The 17,698-nt window shown below is 49.5% G+C and overlaps 1 protein-coding gene across 1 annotated transcript in view; it reads right to left on the bottom strand.

Annotated features, from left to right (window-relative positions):
* Positions 1-5,907: 5,907 nt before the first annotated feature.
* Positions 5,908-17,698, bottom strand: part of LOC101734278 (perilipin-2-like) — a 50,750-nt gene continuing 38,959 nt past the window's right edge. Inside the window, exon 7 of the mRNA XM_031891955.1 lies at positions 5,908-6,394. Within this exon, the coding sequence (XP_031747815.1) occupies positions 6,113-6,394 (282 nt within the window). The 3' untranslated portion in view covers positions 5,908-6,112. The remainder of the gene's footprint in view (positions 6,395-17,698) is intronic.

The raw sequence follows: 17,698 nt of genomic DNA, 5'->3' as shown, positions 1-17,698 counted from the left end.
CATGTGTGTCTTTGCCTTTATAGGGATCCATGCCCCCTGTATGGGTCTGTACCCCATCTGCCAGAGGGGGGATAATAGCCTCTGGGAAGGGACTGGGGCTGTGGGATAGCAGGTATAGTAGGGAGAGATGGTGCCTATAGTAGCAGTGGGGGGATAATAGCCTCTGGGAAGGGACTGGGGCTGTGGGATAGCAGGTATAGTAGGGAGAGATGGTGCCTATAGTAGCAGTGGGGGGATAATAGCCTCTGGGAAGGGACTGGGGCTGTGGGATAGCAGGTATAGTAGGGAGAGATGGTGCCTATAGTAGCAGTGGGGGGATAATAGCCTCTGGGAAGGGACTGGGGCTGTGGGATAGCAGGTATAGTAGGGAGGGATGGTGCCTATAGTAGCAGTGGGGGGATAATAGCCCTCTGGGAAGGGACTGGGGCTGTGGGATAGCAGGTATAGTAGGGAGGGATGGTGCCTATAGTAGCAGTGGGGGATAATAAGCCTCTGGGAAGGGACTGGGGCTGTGGGATAGCAGGCTATAGTTAGGGAGAGATTGCGTGCCTATAGTAGCAGTGGGGGATAATAGCCTCTGGGAAGGGACTGGGGCTGTGGGATAGCAGGTATAGTAGGGAGAGATGGTGCCCTATAGTAGCAGTGGGGGGATAATAGCCTCTGGGAAGGGACTGGGGCTGTGGGATAGCAGGTATAGTAGGGAGAGATGGTGCCTATAGTAGCAGTGGGGGGATAATAGCCTCTGGGAAGGACTGGGGCTGTGGGATAGCAGGTATAGTAGGGAGAGATTGGTGCCTATAGTAGCAGTGGGATAATAGCCTCTGGGAAGGGACTGGGGCTGGGTGGGTATAGGGGGATGGTGCCTATAGTAGCAGTGGGATAATAGCCTCTGGGAAGCGGACTGGGCTGTGGGATAAGCAGGGTAATAGTAGGGAGAGATGGTGCCTATAGTAGCAGTGGGATAATAGCCTCTGGGAAGGGACTGGGGCTGTGGGATAGCAGGTATAGTAGGGAGAGATGGTGCCTATAGTAGCAGTGGGGGGGATAATAGCCTCTGGAAGGGACTGGGGCTGTGGGATAGCAGGTATAGTAGGGAGAGATGGTGCCTATAGTAGCAGTGGGGGGATAATAGCCTCTGGGAAGGGACTGGGGCTGTGGGATAGCAGGTATAGTAGGGAGAGATGGTGCCTATAGTAGCAGTGGGGGGGATAATAGCCTCTGGGAAGGGACTGGGGCTGTGGGATAGCAGGTATAGTAGGGAGAGATGGTGCCTATAGTAGCAGTGGGGGGATAATAGCCTCTGGGAAGGGACTGGGGCTGTGGGATAGCAGGTATAGTAGGGAGAGATGGTGCCTATAGTAGCAGTGGGGGGGATAGTAGGGGCAGATGACTGATGAGTTGATATAAATGTGTATCTGGGGCAGTAAGACATTAGAGCCCCTGGAGGGTAAATAGGTATTTCTCCTTATTAATATCCCCCCCCCCGGCTCCTGGTTCTTTGTATTTATCAATCACATTTAATAGTGACCCGTGTGTGAGTAATTAGCGCCGCTGGGGCTGATGGGTAATTGGGCCGTGCCACGGGCATGGGGAGCTGGGGACTGGCATTGCTGCCACGTGAGTCGGAGGGACTGCAGGTTGCGGCCGCGTGAGGCTAATGTGCCTGAGTGAGACGCGCTGTCTGGGAATAACAGTTATATCCATGTGTGTGAGAGACAGACAGAGAGATGAGAGATATACACAGAGAGACAGGAGAAAGACAGAGAGAGAGAAAGGACAGAGAGACACACAGAGAGACAGACAAGAGAGAGAGACAGAGAGAAGTGACAGAGAGAGAGAAAGGACAGAGAGACACACAGAGAGACAGACAAGAGAGAGAGACAGAGAGAAGTGACAGAGAGAGAGAAAGGACAGAGAGACACACAGAGAGACAGAGAGAGAGAAGGGACAGAGAGAGATGAGAGAGAACCAGAGAGAGACACACAGACAGACAGACAAGAGAGAGAGACAGAGAGAGAGAAGGGACAGAGAGACACACAGAGAGACAGAGAGAGAGAGACAGAGAGAGAGACAGAGAGAGGACAGACAGAGAGAAGGGACAGAGAGAGATGAGAGAGACACACAGAGAGACAGGAGAGAGAGGCACACCTAGAGAGGAGAGAGACAGAGAGAGAAAGAGGGCAGAGAGATAAAAAGAGTTAGGAGAGACAGACAGAGAGGAGAGAAAGACAGGGAGAGTAGAGACAGACAGAGAGAGGAGAGAGACAGACAGAGAGAGAGGAGAGAGACAGACAGAGAGAGAGAGAGGAGAGAGACAGAGAGAGAGAGGAGAGAGACAGACAGAGAGGAGAGAGACAGACAGACAGAGAGAGGAGAGAGACAGACAGAGAGAGGAGAGAGACAGACAGAGAGAGGAGAGAGACAGACAGTCAGACAGAGAGAGAGGAGAGAGACAGACAGTCAGACAGAGAGAGAGGAGAGAGACAGAGAGAGAGAGGAGAGAGACAGACAGAGAGAGGAGAGAGACAGAGAGAGGAGAGAGACAGACAGAGAGAGGAGAGAGACAGACAGAGAGAGGAGAGAGACAGACAGACAGAGAGAGGAGAGAGACAGACAGTCAGACAGAGAGAGAGGAGAGAGACAGACAGTCAGACAGAGAGAGAGGAGAGAGACAGAGAGAGAGAGGAGAGAGACAGAGAGAGGAGAGAGACAGAAAGAGAGAGGAGAGAGACAGACAGAGAGAGGAGAGAGACAGACAGAGAGAGGAGAGAGACAGAAAGAGAGAGGAGAGAGACAGACAGAGAGAGGAGAGAGACAGACAAGAGGAGGAGACAGCAGAGAGAGGAGAGAGACAGACAGAGAGAGGAGAGAGACAGACAGAGAGAGGGAGAGGACAGACAGGAGAGAGAAGCAGACAGAGAGAGGAGAGAGACAGACAGAGAGAGGAGAGAGACAGACAGAGACGGAGAGAGAGACAGACAGAGAGGAGAGAGACAGACAGAGAGAGGAGAGAGACAGACAGAGGAGAGGAGAGAGACAGACAGACAGAGAGAGAGAGAGACAGACAGAGAGAGGAGAGAGACAGACAGAGAGAGGAGAGAGCAGACAGAGAGGAGAAGAGAGACAGACAGTCAGACCAGAGAGAGAGGAGAGAGACTGACAGTCAGACAGAGAGAGAGGAGAGAGGACAGGAGAGAGAGAGGAGAGAGACAGACCAGGAGAGAGAGGAGGAGACCAGAAGAGAGGAGGAACAGAAGAAGAGGAGACGAGACCAGACAGAGAGAGGCAGAGAGACAAGACAGAGAGAGGAGGAGACAGAAGAGAGAGGAGAGGAGACAGACAGGAGAGAGGAGAGAGACCAGACAGAGGAGAGGAGAGAGACAGACAGAGAGAGGAGAGAGACAGACAGAGAGAGGAGAGAGACAGACAGAGAGAGGAGAGAGACAGACAGAGAGAGGAGAGAGACAGACAGAGAGAGGAGAGAGACAGACAGAGAGAGGAGAGAGACAGACAGACAGAGAGAGGAGAGAGACAGACAGAGAGAGGAGAGAGACAGACAGACAGAGAGAGGAGAGAGACAGACAGAGAGAGGAGAGAGACAGACAGAGAGAGGAGAGAGACAGACAGAGAGAGGAGAGAGACAGACAGAGAGAGGAGAGAGACAGACAGTCAGACAGAGAGAGAGGAGTGTATTTGCTCAGCACATGAGACTGACTGGGTACAGAAGCTGGCGCTTGTATATAATAAGGAGAATCCCTGGGGCTCATACAATTCTATTGATTCAAGGGGAACTAAACCCGCATTGTTTTCCCTCTGTATCTGGCCAATGGCAGTGAATCTATCATTGCACTAAAGGGATAACAAATAAATATCCCTGTGTGAGACACAAAGTTCTGAGGGTATAGCGCCCCTTGTAGGAAGTCGGGAACACCGGTACCGCCCATTCCCCCCCCATTCCTTTCCCATGAGCACTCTGTGCTTGGGGTTTGTGCAGGGATGTACATATACACTGGGCCGCCGTGTCCCTTCCCTATGGGGTCCCTGGGGGGTACAGAATGTCCCACATGCCCCACATCATTGCTCTCATCTCTCGCCAAACTCCCACATCAAGGGGGGCTTATTCATTCCGCATGGCGTCCGTGGGACTCAATAAACACAGAGCTCATTACCCTGGGACTGATATCTATCTGTGGGAGAGAGGAGGCAGCTGTGCCGAGGGAACGATCCGCAAGTTCTGTATCGGCCCGGTTCTGCTACAGTATATTGACTGCCCATGGGTATGGACCCAGTCCCAAATCCCCCCCTAACTGGCCTTCAGGCTGGGCCCCCTTAGCCCATAACAAGGTTACAGATATATAGAAACATTGGGGTAACAGTCACCCTGCTATAGTTCCAGGGGTACCCAGGGCACAAATAAGCACTCACCCCAAATCCCCCCCTAACTGGCCTTCAGGCTGGGCCCCCTTAGCCCATAACAAGGTTACAGATATATAGAAACATTGGGGGTAACAGTCACCCCGTTATAGTTCCAGGGGTACCCAGGGCACAAATAAGCACTCACCCCAAATCCCCCCCTAACTGGCCTTCAGGCTGGGCCCCCTTAGCCCATAACAAGGTTACAGATATATAGAAACATTGGGGTAACAGTCACCCTGCTATAGTTCCAGGGGTACCCAGGGCACAAATAAGCACTCACCCCAAATCCCCCCTAACTGGCCTTCAGGCTGGGCCCCCTTAGCCCATAACAAGGTTACAGATATATAGAAACATTGGGGTAACAGTCACCCCGCTATAGTTCCAGGGGTACCCAGGGCACAAATAAGCACTCACCCCAAAAGCCTCCCTAACTGGCCTTCAGGCTGGGCCCCCTTAGCCCATAACAAGGTTACAGATATATAGAAACATTGGGGGTAACAGTCACCCTGCTATAGTTCCAGGGTACCCAGGGCACAAATAAGCACTCACCCCAAATCCCCCCCTAACTGGCCTTCAGGCTCGGCCCCCTTAGCCCATAACAAGGTTACAGATATATAGAAACATTGGGGTAACAGTCACCCCGCTATAGTTCCAGGGGTACCCAGGGCACAAATAAGCACTCACCCCAAATCCCCCCCTAACTGGCCTTCAGGCTGGGCCCCCTTAGCCCATAACAAGGTTACAGATATATAGAAACATTGGGGTAACAGTCACCCCACTATAGTTCCAGGGGTACCCAGGGCACAAATAAGCACTCACCCCAAATCCCCCCCTAACTGGCCTTCAGGCTGGGCCCCCTTAGCCCATAACAAGGTTACAGATATATAGAAACATTGGGGTAACAGTCACCCCACTATAGTTCCAGGGGTACCCAGGGCACAAATAAGCACTCACCCCAAATCCCCCCCTAACTGGCCTTCAGGCTGGGCCCCCTTAGCCATAACAAGGTTACAGATATATAGAAACATTGGGGTAACAGTCACCCCGCTATAGTTCCAGGGGTACCCAGGGCACAAATAAGCACTCACCCCAAATCCCCCCCTAACTGGCCTTCAGGCTGGGCCCCCTTAGCCCATAACAGGTTACAGATATATAGAAACATTGGGGGTAACAGTCACCCCGCTATAGTTCCAGGGGTACCCAGGGCACAAATAAGCACTCACCCCAAATCCCCCCCTAACTGGCCTTCAGGCTGGGCCCCCTTAGCCCATAACAAGGTTACAGATATATAGAAACATTGGGGTAACAGTCACCCCGCTATAGTTCCAGGGGTACCCAGGGCACAAATAAGCACTCACCCCAAATCCCCCCCTAACTGGCCTTCAGGCTGGGCCCCCTTAGCCCATAACAAGGTTACAGATATATAGAAACATTGGGGTAACAGTCACCCCGCTATAGTTCCAGGGGTACCCAGGGAATTGTACATAGGAGTATGATCAGTAATGTGTTTATTAGGATAGTGATAGGAACATGGTGTAGGACCAGCCATTGCCCGGCTCAGAGTGACAGACACCCCCATAGATGCCCCTGGTGGCACAAGATAAATATTAATAGCCCCTAGACCTGATTGGGCAGTGTACTTGAGGGTTCCTGACTGTGCCAATGAGGTTCTGCCCACGCAGTAAGAGGTACCAAGCTAATCTTCCAGAATCCTGGACCTGTAGAACCCACTCTCCAGACTCTGCCTTCTGTTGGATCTAACAAGGGGGGGCCTCTCATCATCAGACTCGGAGATAATGCGCCTCCCATTGGCTGAGACACGGAACAGAGACACCCCTTGATTCTTGCTCCTTGGGGATCTCACCAGCCTGGATCGAGTGTTGATCTTCTTCTTGAAGCTCGCTCTGGATTTTGGCTCTTCCTTGGACATCTGGGGGAGGAGCAGGCCCCTAATCAGACTCTGTAACCGGCTCACCAGCTAGGAAGGACCAAGAGAGAAGATAACACCCATGAGAAGACAATCAGTAGCCCAGGTAGCCACATTGGGCAGAACCAGAAGGGTTATACCCTTCAACTCTTAAACCCAAAGATGAACATTCACTTGCTGTGCTGGCTCAGTGTGGGGCACCAGTGGTTTCTGATTGGTTTGACTACGCCCATCCTGGAGTCACCTGACCCTCTTGTACCAAAAGGGGTACTGTGTGGGGGTGGTCTAAATTCCCTACCAGTTGCTAAACTAATATCAGTGTTCTAGTCCCACCCACTGCTTGAGTTACAGACTCTATGCCCCTCCCCCTGTTAACTTCCATCAGAGTTTCTAGTCCCACCCACTTTTTGAGTTACAGACTCCTTGTTATTCCCCTATAAACAGCCATCAGAGTGTTCTAGTCCCACCCACTGCTTGAGTTACAGACTCTCTGCCCCTCCCCCTGTTAACTGCCATCAGAGTGTTCTAGTCCCACCCACTGCTTGAGTTACAGACTCTCTGCCCCTCCCCCTGTTAACTGCCATCAGAGTGTTCTAGTCCCACCCACTGCTTGAGTTACAGACTCTCTGCCCCTCCCCCTGTTAACTGCCATCAGAGTGTTCTAGTCCCACCCACTGCTTGAGTTACAGACTCTCTGCCCCTCCCCCTGTTAACTGCCATCAGAGTGTTCTAGTCCCACCCACTGCTTGAGTTACAGACACTATGCCCATCCCCCTGTTAACTGCCATCAGAGTGTTCTAGTCCCACCCACTTTTTGAGTTACAGGGAGCTGTTGAACAAAATGAAGACCAACTGCAAATTATCACAGAATATCACTCTCTGTATCATAATAAAAGTTAATTCAAAGGTGAACATCCCCTTTACCTAACTCTGCAAGCCTGTCCTGGTTCCAGGAACCCATAGCAACCCCTTCAAACTAAACACCCACCAATATAGCACCCAGCGGGCTTCCCTAGAATGTATTGGTAATGGGGGGTCTTATATATCTGCCATGAATAATAACTGAGAAGGTCATGGCACAGCCTGTTCTGAGGAGGCTTCTCTAGGTGAGTAATTCAGCCGGTTGCTAAGGCAGAAAACTGGTCATTATCTTCCTTTACGAAAAAAATCACAAGTTCTGTTTATAAAGCACAAGGTTCTTGGCCGGCAGCCTCCCCCCCCCCCATTATATCACCATTTCCCAGAATTCCCCTAAGCTCCCAGGAACAGGGACTTGTCCTCTATATAAATAAATAGGAAAAATGTAATGAGTTACTTAGTATACACCTTCTCAAGAAAACCCTAGACCACCACTTATCAAATCTGCCCCCTTAAGGTGCCCTAAAGTAGTGTTTGTGGGGCCGATGTCTCTTTGATAGGGCTATGGGTAAGGCCTCCCCGCTGTAGGGGAGCGTAAACCCAAAGTAAACCCAACAAGTCATTACCACAAGGCAGCAATGAAACCACAAACCAGGCCAGAAGAACTTCATGGTGGAGAGCAGATGACTGTGTCTGGATGGTGAAGACCCCCTGTAGGGTTATGGGTGCTACCAGCAGACACAGATCAGAAACATTGCAGGGCTGAAGCAAAGCAAGAGCATTGATATGACTGAGACGAGCCCAGTGTTACCATTCAACCAAGAGACAATCAAATGGGCCATCAGTGGCCATGAAAGTGGACCCCCAGAAGAAGGCATCTAGGCTGGAACCAGAAGACATGGAAGTCATTCAAGATATGAAATTAGTTGTGTACACATTGCTGGGTGCTGCTTAGGGCAGAGGATCACTTCTTGGTTTAGAGGAAACCTATGCCCCCAAGGGTGGCTGTGGAACATCCCAACTGGGAGAGGCTAGAAGTTGGCTGAAGAACCTTCATGGAGAAGCCTGGCTTCCTGACTTTGCAGGATTATTTTCTAATGGGTATTTTCTAAATGGGTATTATATTGTATAAGTTTATTCAAGAAGAATAAGTAGGGTTTGGAGTTGACCTATGCCCCAGAGGTTGGCTATGGAACTTCTCAGTTGTCGGAGGAAAGAAGTTAGCACCATAGGTTGGCTGAAGAATCTTTGTGGAGAAGCCTGGCTTCTTGACTTGAAGGTCTACTTCCTGGAAATGGGAATGATGAGCTTCTTAACTGTAAAATAAAGAATCAGTGAGGTTTGGGGGGGACCCACACCCCCCCATGGTTGGTTTTGGCACCATGGGTTGGCTGAAGAACCTTCATGGAGAAGCCTGGCTTGCTGACTTTCAAGGTCTACTTCCTGGGAATGGGAATCATGAGCTTCTTAAATGTAAAATAAAGAATCAGCAAGGTTTGGGGGAGACTCACACCGCCCATGGTTGGTTTTGGCACCATAGGTTGGCTGAAGAACCTTCATGGACAAGCCTGGCTTCCTGACTTTAAAGGTCTAGTTCCTGGAAATGGGGATGATGAGCTTCTTAAGTGTAAAATAAAGAATCAGTGAGGTTTGGGGGGGGACCCACACCCCCCATGGTTGGTTTTGGAACATCCCAGTTGTGTGATGAAAGAAGTTAGCACCATGGGTTGGCTGAAGAACCTTCATGGAGAAGCCTGGCTTCTTGAATTTGAAGGTCTACTTCCTGGAAATGGGGATGATGAGCTTCTTAACTGTAAAATGAAGAATCAGTGAGGTTTGGGGGAGACCCACACCCCCCATGGTTGGTCTTGGAACATCCCAGTTGTGTGATGAAAGAAGTTAGCACCATGGGTTGGCTGAGGAACCTTCATGGAGAAGCCTGGCTTCCTGACTTTGAAGGTCTACTTCCTGGGAACGGGAATCATATTGTATTGTATGAGTTTTCTAATTGTTTAATGAAGAATAAAGGAGGTTTGGAGGAGCCCTACACCCCCAAGGTTGGCTATGAAACATCACCCTGGGGTAGCCTGGCTTGTTTAGCCTGTAGGTGTAGTCCCTGGAGGTGGCTATTAGTGAGGCTAACACAGGTATTTGCCCTTTAACACTGGGCCCCTACACTCCTGGGCCCCCCTTCAACTGCAAGGTCTGTTCCCCCTGTAGTTACACCCCTTTAGGGGTTATAGAATGGTACAGCCCAACCTTTCTGTTTTATAGCACTTATATTGTTATTTAGAGGAAAAATCCAAAGAGCGAGGGCCCCCCAGTGAGGGAAATGTAACTGCTAATTCCTTCCTACCTAATTACACTTAATTACAGCACTGAGTATAATGGAACAACACAAGGCTTGCTGCGAGACTGGCCTTAGTCTGCTTTCCCACAATCCTTTGTAAAACATCACAGCGTGGAAATTTCCCACATCGCTAGCTCGACGTAATATTCATTTTAAATGTTTTATACAGGGAATACTCTACCCCCGACTGTAAATGATAAGGATATTAGCAGTCACTGAGGGGTTCTGTGCCCCCCATATAAAGGCACAAGGCTGCAGGCTGAGTTATACAGGGAACTCTGAGTATCACTCATGTATTATAAGGGATAATGTACCACCTACTGTAAATGATAAGGATATTAGCAGTCACTGAGGGGTTCTGTGCCCCCCATATAAAGGCACAAGGCTGCAGGCTGAGTTATACAGGGAACTCTGAGTATCACTCATGTATTATAAGGGATAATGTACCCCCTACTGTAAATGATAAGGATATTAGCAGTCACTGAGGGGTTCTGTGCCCATATAAAGGCACAAGGCTGCAGGCTGAGTTATACAGGGAACTCTGAGTATCACTCATGTATTATAAGGGATAATGTACCCCCTACTGTAAATGATAAGGATATTAGCAGTCACTGAGGGGTTCTGTGCCCCCCATATAAAGGCACAAGGCTGCAGGCTGAGTTATACAGGGAACTCTGAGTATCACTCATGTATTATAAGGGATAATGTACCCCCTACTGTAAATGATAAGGATATTAGCAGTCACTGAGGGGTTCTGTGCCCCCCATATAAAGGCACAAGGCTGCAGGCTGAGTTATACAGGGAACTCTGAGTATCACTCATGTATTATAAGGGATAATGTACCCCCTACTGTAAATGATAAGGATATTAGCAGTCACTGAGGGGTTCTGTGCCCCCCATATAAAGACACAAGGCTGCAGGCTGAGTTATACAGGGAACTCTGAGTATCACTCATGTATTATAAGGGATAATGTACCCCCTACTGTAAATGATAAGGATATTAGCAGTCACTGAGGGGTTCTGTGCCCCCCATATAAAGGCACAAGGCTGCAGGCTGAGTTATACAGGGAACTCTGAGTATCACTCATGTATTATAAGGGATAATGTACCCCCTACTGTAAATGATAAGGATATTAGCAGACACTGAGGGGTTCTGTGCCCCCCATATAAAGGCACAAGGCTGCAGGCTGAGTTATACAGGGAACTCTGAGTATCACTCATGTATTATAAGGGATAATGTACCCCCTACTGTAAATGATAAGGATATTAGCAGTCACTGAGGGGTTCTGTGCCCCCCATATAAAGACACAAGGCTGCAGGCTGAGTTATACAGGGAACTCTGAGTATCACTCATGTATTATAAGGGATAATGTAGCCCCTACTGTAAATGATAAGGATATTAGCAGTCACTGAGGGGTTCTGTGCCCATATAAAGGCACAAGGCTGCAGGCTGAGTTATACAGGGAACTCTGAGTATCACTCATGTATTATAAGGGATAATGTACCCCCTACTGTAAATGATAAGGATATTAGCAGTCACTGAGGGGTTCTGGGCCCATTTAGATGAATTTAGAATCAGCTCACAGGGATAAATATAGAAAGAGATGAAGTAGTAGGGGATCAATGTGGGGGGGGGGGGGGGAATGGAGTGTCAGTAATGCGGCGCAGGCTGCGGGACATGTGACTCTGTATATAGCAGTATATATATATAAATAGCCGGCCGGCAGGTGAGATTATCGGGCAGTTTGGTTAATATCCGGCCGGACAATAGGGACTCCCCGTCGCACAGCTTACAATCAGAATGGAGGCGGCTCTGTGACTCGGGGCCCATGTGGTTCCTTTGTGTGAGGGACACGGCGCGGGCAGCTCAGTCACAGTGGGGCCCCGGGGCCGGGGGTATTGTGGGGCAGGGGGGGCACCGCGGGGGCTTTATAGTTCTACTAAATCAGTACCAGAACCCAAAGCGGCACAAAGGTCCGACCCACCGAGGGGCAAAATGGCACGAAATGAGCTTCTGGCTGAACTAGGGCAAACCTGTCCCTATTATAGGGGCAATTAGCTATGAGATACCCCGGCCTGTCCCTATTATAGGGGCAATTAGCTATGAGATACGCCGGCCTGTCCCTATTATAGGGGCAATTAGCTATAAGATACCCCGGCCTGTCCCTATTATAGGGCCATTAGCTATGAGATACCCCGGCCTGTCCCTATTATAGGGCCATTAGCTATGAGATACCCCGGCCTGTCCCTATTATAGGGGCAATTAGCTATGAGATACCCCGGCCTGTCCCTATTATAGGGGCAATTAGCTATGAGATACGCCGGCCTGTTCCTATTATAGGGGCAATTAGCTATGAGATACTCCAGCCTGTTCCTATTATAGGGGCAATTAGCTATGAGATACCCCGGCCTGTCCCTATTATAGGGGCAATTAGCTATGAGATACGCCGGCCTGTCCCTATTATAGGGGCAATTAGCTATGAGATACTCCAGCCTGTTCCTATTATAGGGGCAATTAGCTATGAGATACCCCGGCCTGTCCTATTATAGGGGCAATTAGCTATGAGATACGCCGGCCTGTCCCTATTATAGGGCAATTAGCTATGAGATACGCCGCCTGTCCCTATTATAGGGGCAATTAGCTATGAGATACGCCGGCCTGTCCCTATTATAGGGGCAATTAGCTATGAGATACCCCGGCCTGTCCCTATTATAGGGGCAATTAGCTATGAGATACGCCGGCCTGTCCCTATTATAGGGGCAATTAGCTATGAGATACCCCGGCCTGTCCCTATTATAGGGGCAATTAGCTATGAGATACCCCGGCCTGTCCCTATTATAGGGGCAATTAGCTATGAGATACCCCGGCCTGTCCCTATTATAGGGGCAATTAGCTATGAGATACGCCGGCCTGTCCCTATTATAGGGGCAATTAGCTATGAGATACTCCAGCCTGTTCCTATTATAGGGGCAATTAGCTATGAGATACTCCAGCCTGTCCCTATTATAGGGGCAATTAGCTATGAGATACCCCGGCCTGTCCCTATTATAGGGGCAATTAGCTATGAGATACGCCGGCCTGTCCCTATTATAGGGGCAATTAGCTATGAGATACGCCGGCCTGTCCCTATTATAGGGGCAATTAGCTATGAGATACGCCGGCCTGTCCCTATTATAGGGGCAATTAGCTATGAGATACCCCGGCCTGTCCCTATTATAGGGGCAATTAGCTATGAGATACCCCGGCCTGTCCCTATTATAGGGGCAATTAGCTATGAGATACCCCGGCCTGTCCCTATTATAGGGGCAATTAGCTATGAGATACGCCGGCCTGTCCCTATTATAGGGGCAATTAGCTATGAGATACCCCGGCCTGTCCCTATTATAGGGGCAATTAGCTATGAGATACGCCGGCCTGTCCTATTATAGGGGCAATTAGCTATGAGATACGCCGGCCTGTCCCTATTATAGGGGCAATTAGCTATGAGATACCCCGGCCTGTCCCTATTATAGGGCAATTAGCTATGAGATACGCCGGCCTGTCCCTATTATAGGGGCAATTAGCTATGAGATACGCCGGCCTGTCCCTATTATAGGGCAATTAGCTATGAGATACGCCGGCCTGTCCCTATTATAGGGGCAATTAGCTATGAGATACCCCGGCCTGTCCCTATTATAGGGGCAATTAGCTATGAGATACCCCGGCCTGTCCCTATTATAGGGGCAATTAGCTATGAGATACCCCGGCCTGTCCCTATTATAGGGGCAATTAGCTATGAGATACTCCAGCCTGTTCCTATTATAGGGGCAATTAGCTATGAGATACTCCAGCCTGTTCCTATTATAGGGGCAATTAGTTATGAGATACGCCGGCCTGTCCCTATTATAGGGGCAATTAGCTATGAGATACGCCAGCCTGTCCCTATTATAGGGCAATTAGCTATGAGATACGCCAGCCTGTCCTATTATAGGGGCAATTAGCTATGAGATACCCGGCCTGTCCTATTATAGGGGCATTTAGCTATGAGATACCCGCCTGTCCCTATTATAGGGGCATTTAGCTATGAGATACCCCGGCCTGTCCCTATTATAGGGGCATTTAGCTATGAGATACGCCGGCCCTCTCCCCCTATTATAGGGGGCAATTAGCTATGAGATACGCCGGCCTGTCCCTATTATAGGGGCAATTAGCTATGAGATACCCCGGCCTGTCCCTATTATAGGGGCAATTAGCTATGAGATACTCCAGCCTGTTCCTATTATAGGGGCAATTAGCTACGAGATACACCGGCCTGTTCCTATTATAGGGGCAATTAGCTATGAGATACTCCAGCCTGTTCCTATTATAGGGGCAATTAGCTATGAGATACCCCGGCCTGTCCCTATTATAGGGGCAATTAGCTACGAGATACCCCGGCCTGTCCCTATTATAGGGGCAATTAGCTATGAGATACTCCAGCCTGTTCCTATTATAGGGGCAATTAGCTATGAGATACCCCGGCCTGTCCCTATTATAGGGGCAATTAGCTATGAGATACTCCAGCCTGTTCCTATTATAGGGGCAATTAGCTATGAGATACCCCGGCCTGTCCCTATTATAGGGGCAATTAGCTATGAGATACCCCGGCCTGTCCCTATTATAGGGGCAATTAGCTATGAGATACGCCGGCCTGTCCCTATTATAGGGGCAATTAGCTATGAGATACGCCGGCCTGTCCCTATTATAGGGGCAATTAGCTATGAGATACCCCGGCCTGTCCCTATTATAGGGGCATTTAGCATGAGATACGCCGGCCTGTCCCTATTATAGGGGCAATTAGCTATGAGATACGCCGGCCTGTCCCTATTATAGGGGCAATTAGCTATGAGATACGCCGGCCTGTCCCTATTATAGGGGCAATTAGCTATGAGATACCCCGGCCTGTCCCTATTATAGGGGCATTTAGCTATGAGATACGCCGGCCTGTCCCTATTATAGGGGCAATTAGCTATGAGATACGCCGGCCTGTCCCTATTATAGGGGCAATTAGCTATGAGATACCCCGGCTGTCCCTATTATAGGGGCAATTAGCTATGAGATACGCCGGCCTGTCCCTATTATAGGGCAATTAGCTATGAGATACTCCAGCCTGTCCCTATTATAGGGGCAATTAGCTATGAGATACCCCGGCCTGTCCCTATTATAGGGGCAATTAGCTATGAGATACGCCGGCCTGTCCCTATTATAGGGGCAATTAGCTATGAGATACTCCAGCCTGTTCCTATTATAGGGGCAATTAGCTATGAGATACCCCGGCCTGTCCCTATTATAGGGGCAATTAGCTATGAGATACGCCGGCCTGTCCCTATTATAGGGGCAATTAGCTATGAGATACCCCGGCCTGTCCCTATTATAGGGGCAATTAGCTATGAGATACGCCGGCCTGTCCCTATTATAGGGGCAATTAGCTATGAGATACGCCGGCCTGTCCCTATTATAGGGCAATTAGCTATGAGATACCCCGGCCTGTCCCTATTATAGGCAATTAGCTATGAGATTACGCCGGCCTGTCCCTATTATAGGGGCAATTAGCTATGAGATACTCCAGCCTGTTCCCTATTATAGGGGCAATTAGCTATGAGATACCCCGGCCTGTCCCTATTGTAGGGGCAATTAGCTATGAGATAACGCCGGCCTGTCCCTATTAAGGGCAATAAGCTATGAGATACTCCAGCCTGTCCTTAGGGGCTATGGATACCCCGGCCTGTCCCTATTATAGGGGCAAATTAAGCTAGGGCTGCCTGTCCCTATTAGGGCAATAGGAGATACCCCGGCCTGTCCCTATTATAGGGCAATTAAGCTATGAGATACGCCGGCCTGTCCCTATATAGGGGCAATTAGCTATGAGATACGCCAGCCTGTCCCTATTATAGGGGCAATTAGCTATGAGATACGCCGGCCTGTCCCTATTATAGGGGCAATTAGCTATGAGATACGCCGGCCTGTCCCTATTATAGGGGCAATTAGCTATGAGATACCCCGGCCTGTCCCTATTATAGGGGCAATTAGCTATGAGATACGCCGGCCTGTCCCTATTATAGGGGCAATTAGCTATGAGATACGCCAGCCTGTCCCTATTATAGGGGCAATTAGCTATGAGATACGCCAGCCTGTCCCTATTATAGGGGCAATTAGCTATGAGATACTCCAGCCTGTCCCTATTATAGGGGCAATTAGCTATGAGATACGCCAGCCTGTCCCTATTATAGGGGCAATTAGCTATGAGATACCCCGGGCCTGTCCCTATTATAGGGGCATTTAGCTATGAGATACCCCGGCCTGTCCCCTATTATAGGGGCAATTAGCTATGAGATACCCCGGCCTGTCCCTATTATAGGGGCATTTAGCTATGAGATACCCCGGCCTGTCCCTATTATAGGGGCAATTAGCTATGAGATACCCCGGCCTGTCCCTATTATAGGGGCATTTAGCTATGAGATACCCGCCTGTCCCTATTATAGGGCATTTAGCTATGAGATACGCCGGCCTCTCCCTATTATAGGGGCAATTAGCTATGAGATACCCCGGCCTGTCCCTATTATAGGGGCAATTAGCTATGAGATACGCCGGCCTGTTCCCTATTATAGGGGCAATTAGCTATGAGATACCCCGGCCTGTCCCTATTATAGGGCAATTAGCTATGAGATACTCCAGCCTGTTCCTATTATAGGGGCAATTAGCTACGAGATACACCGGCCTGTCCCTATTATAGGGCAATTAGCTATGAGATACGCCGGCCTGTCCCTATTATAGGGGCAATTAGCTATGAGATACTCCAGCCTGTTCCTATTATAGGGGCAATTAGCTATGAGATACCCCGGCCTGTCCCTATTATAGGGGCAATTAGCTATGAGATACTCCAGCCTGTTCCTATTATAGGGGCAATTAGCTATGAGATACCCCGGCCTGTCCCTATTATAGGGGCAATTAGCTACGAGATACCCCGGCCTGTCCCTATTATAGGGGCATTTAGCTATGAGATACCCCGGCCTGTCCCTATTATAGGGGCATTTAGCTATGAGATACGCCGGCCTGTCCCTATTATAGGGGCAATTAGCTATGAGATACCCCGGTCCTGTCCCTATTATAGGGGCATTTAGCTATGAGATACCCCGGCCTGTCCCTATTATAGGGGCAATTAGCTATGAGATACCCCGGCCTGTCCCTATTATAGGGGCAATTAGCTATGAGATACCCCGGCCTGTCCCTATTATAGGGGCAATTAGCTATGAGATACCCGGCCTCTCCCTATTATAGGGGCAATTAGCTATGAGATACCCCGGCCTGTCCCTATTATAGGGGCAATTAGCTATGAGATACGCCGGCCTCTCCCTATTATAGGGGCAATTAGCTATGAGATACCCCGGCCTGTCCCTATTATAGGGGCAATTAGCTATGAGATACGCCGGCCTGTCCCTATTATAGGGGCAATTAGCTATGAGATACCCCGGCCTGTCCCTATTATAGGGGCAATTAGCTATGAGATACTCCAGCCTGTCCCTATTATAGGGGCAATTAGCTACGAGATACACCGGCCTGTTCCTATTATAGGGGCAATTGTAGCTATGAGATACTCCAGCCTGTTCCTATTATAGGGGCAATTAGCTATGAGATACCCCGGCCTGTCCCTATTATAGGGGCAATTAGCTACGAGATACCCCGGCCTGTCCCTATTATAGGGCAATTAGCTATGAGATACTCCAGCCTGTTCCTATTATAGGGGCAATTAGCTATGAGATACCCCGGCCTGTCCCTATTATAGGGGCAATTAGCTATGAGATACTCCAGCCTGTTCCTATTATAGGGGCAATTAGCTATGAGATACCCCGGCCTGTCCCTATTATAGGGCAATTAGCTATGAGATACCCCGGCCTGTCCCTATTATAGGGGCAATTAGCTATGAGATACGCCGGCCTGTCCCTATTATAGGGCAATTAGCTATGAGATACGCCGGCCTGTCCCTATTATAGGGGCAATTAGCTATGAGATACGCCGGCCTGCCCTATTATAGGGGCATTTAGCTATGAGATACGCCGGCCTGTCCCTATTATAGGGGCAATTAGCTATGAGATACCCCGGCCTGTCCCTATTATAGGGGCAATTAGCT

This window comes from Xenopus tropicalis, chromosome 8 (genome assembly GCF_000004195.4).
Source record: "Xenopus tropicalis strain Nigerian chromosome 8, UCB_Xtro_10.0, whole genome shotgun sequence".
Taxonomy (NCBI): domain Eukaryota; kingdom Metazoa; phylum Chordata; class Amphibia; order Anura; family Pipidae; genus Xenopus; species Xenopus tropicalis.
This window is presented reverse-complemented; position numbering and strand designations above follow the sequence as displayed.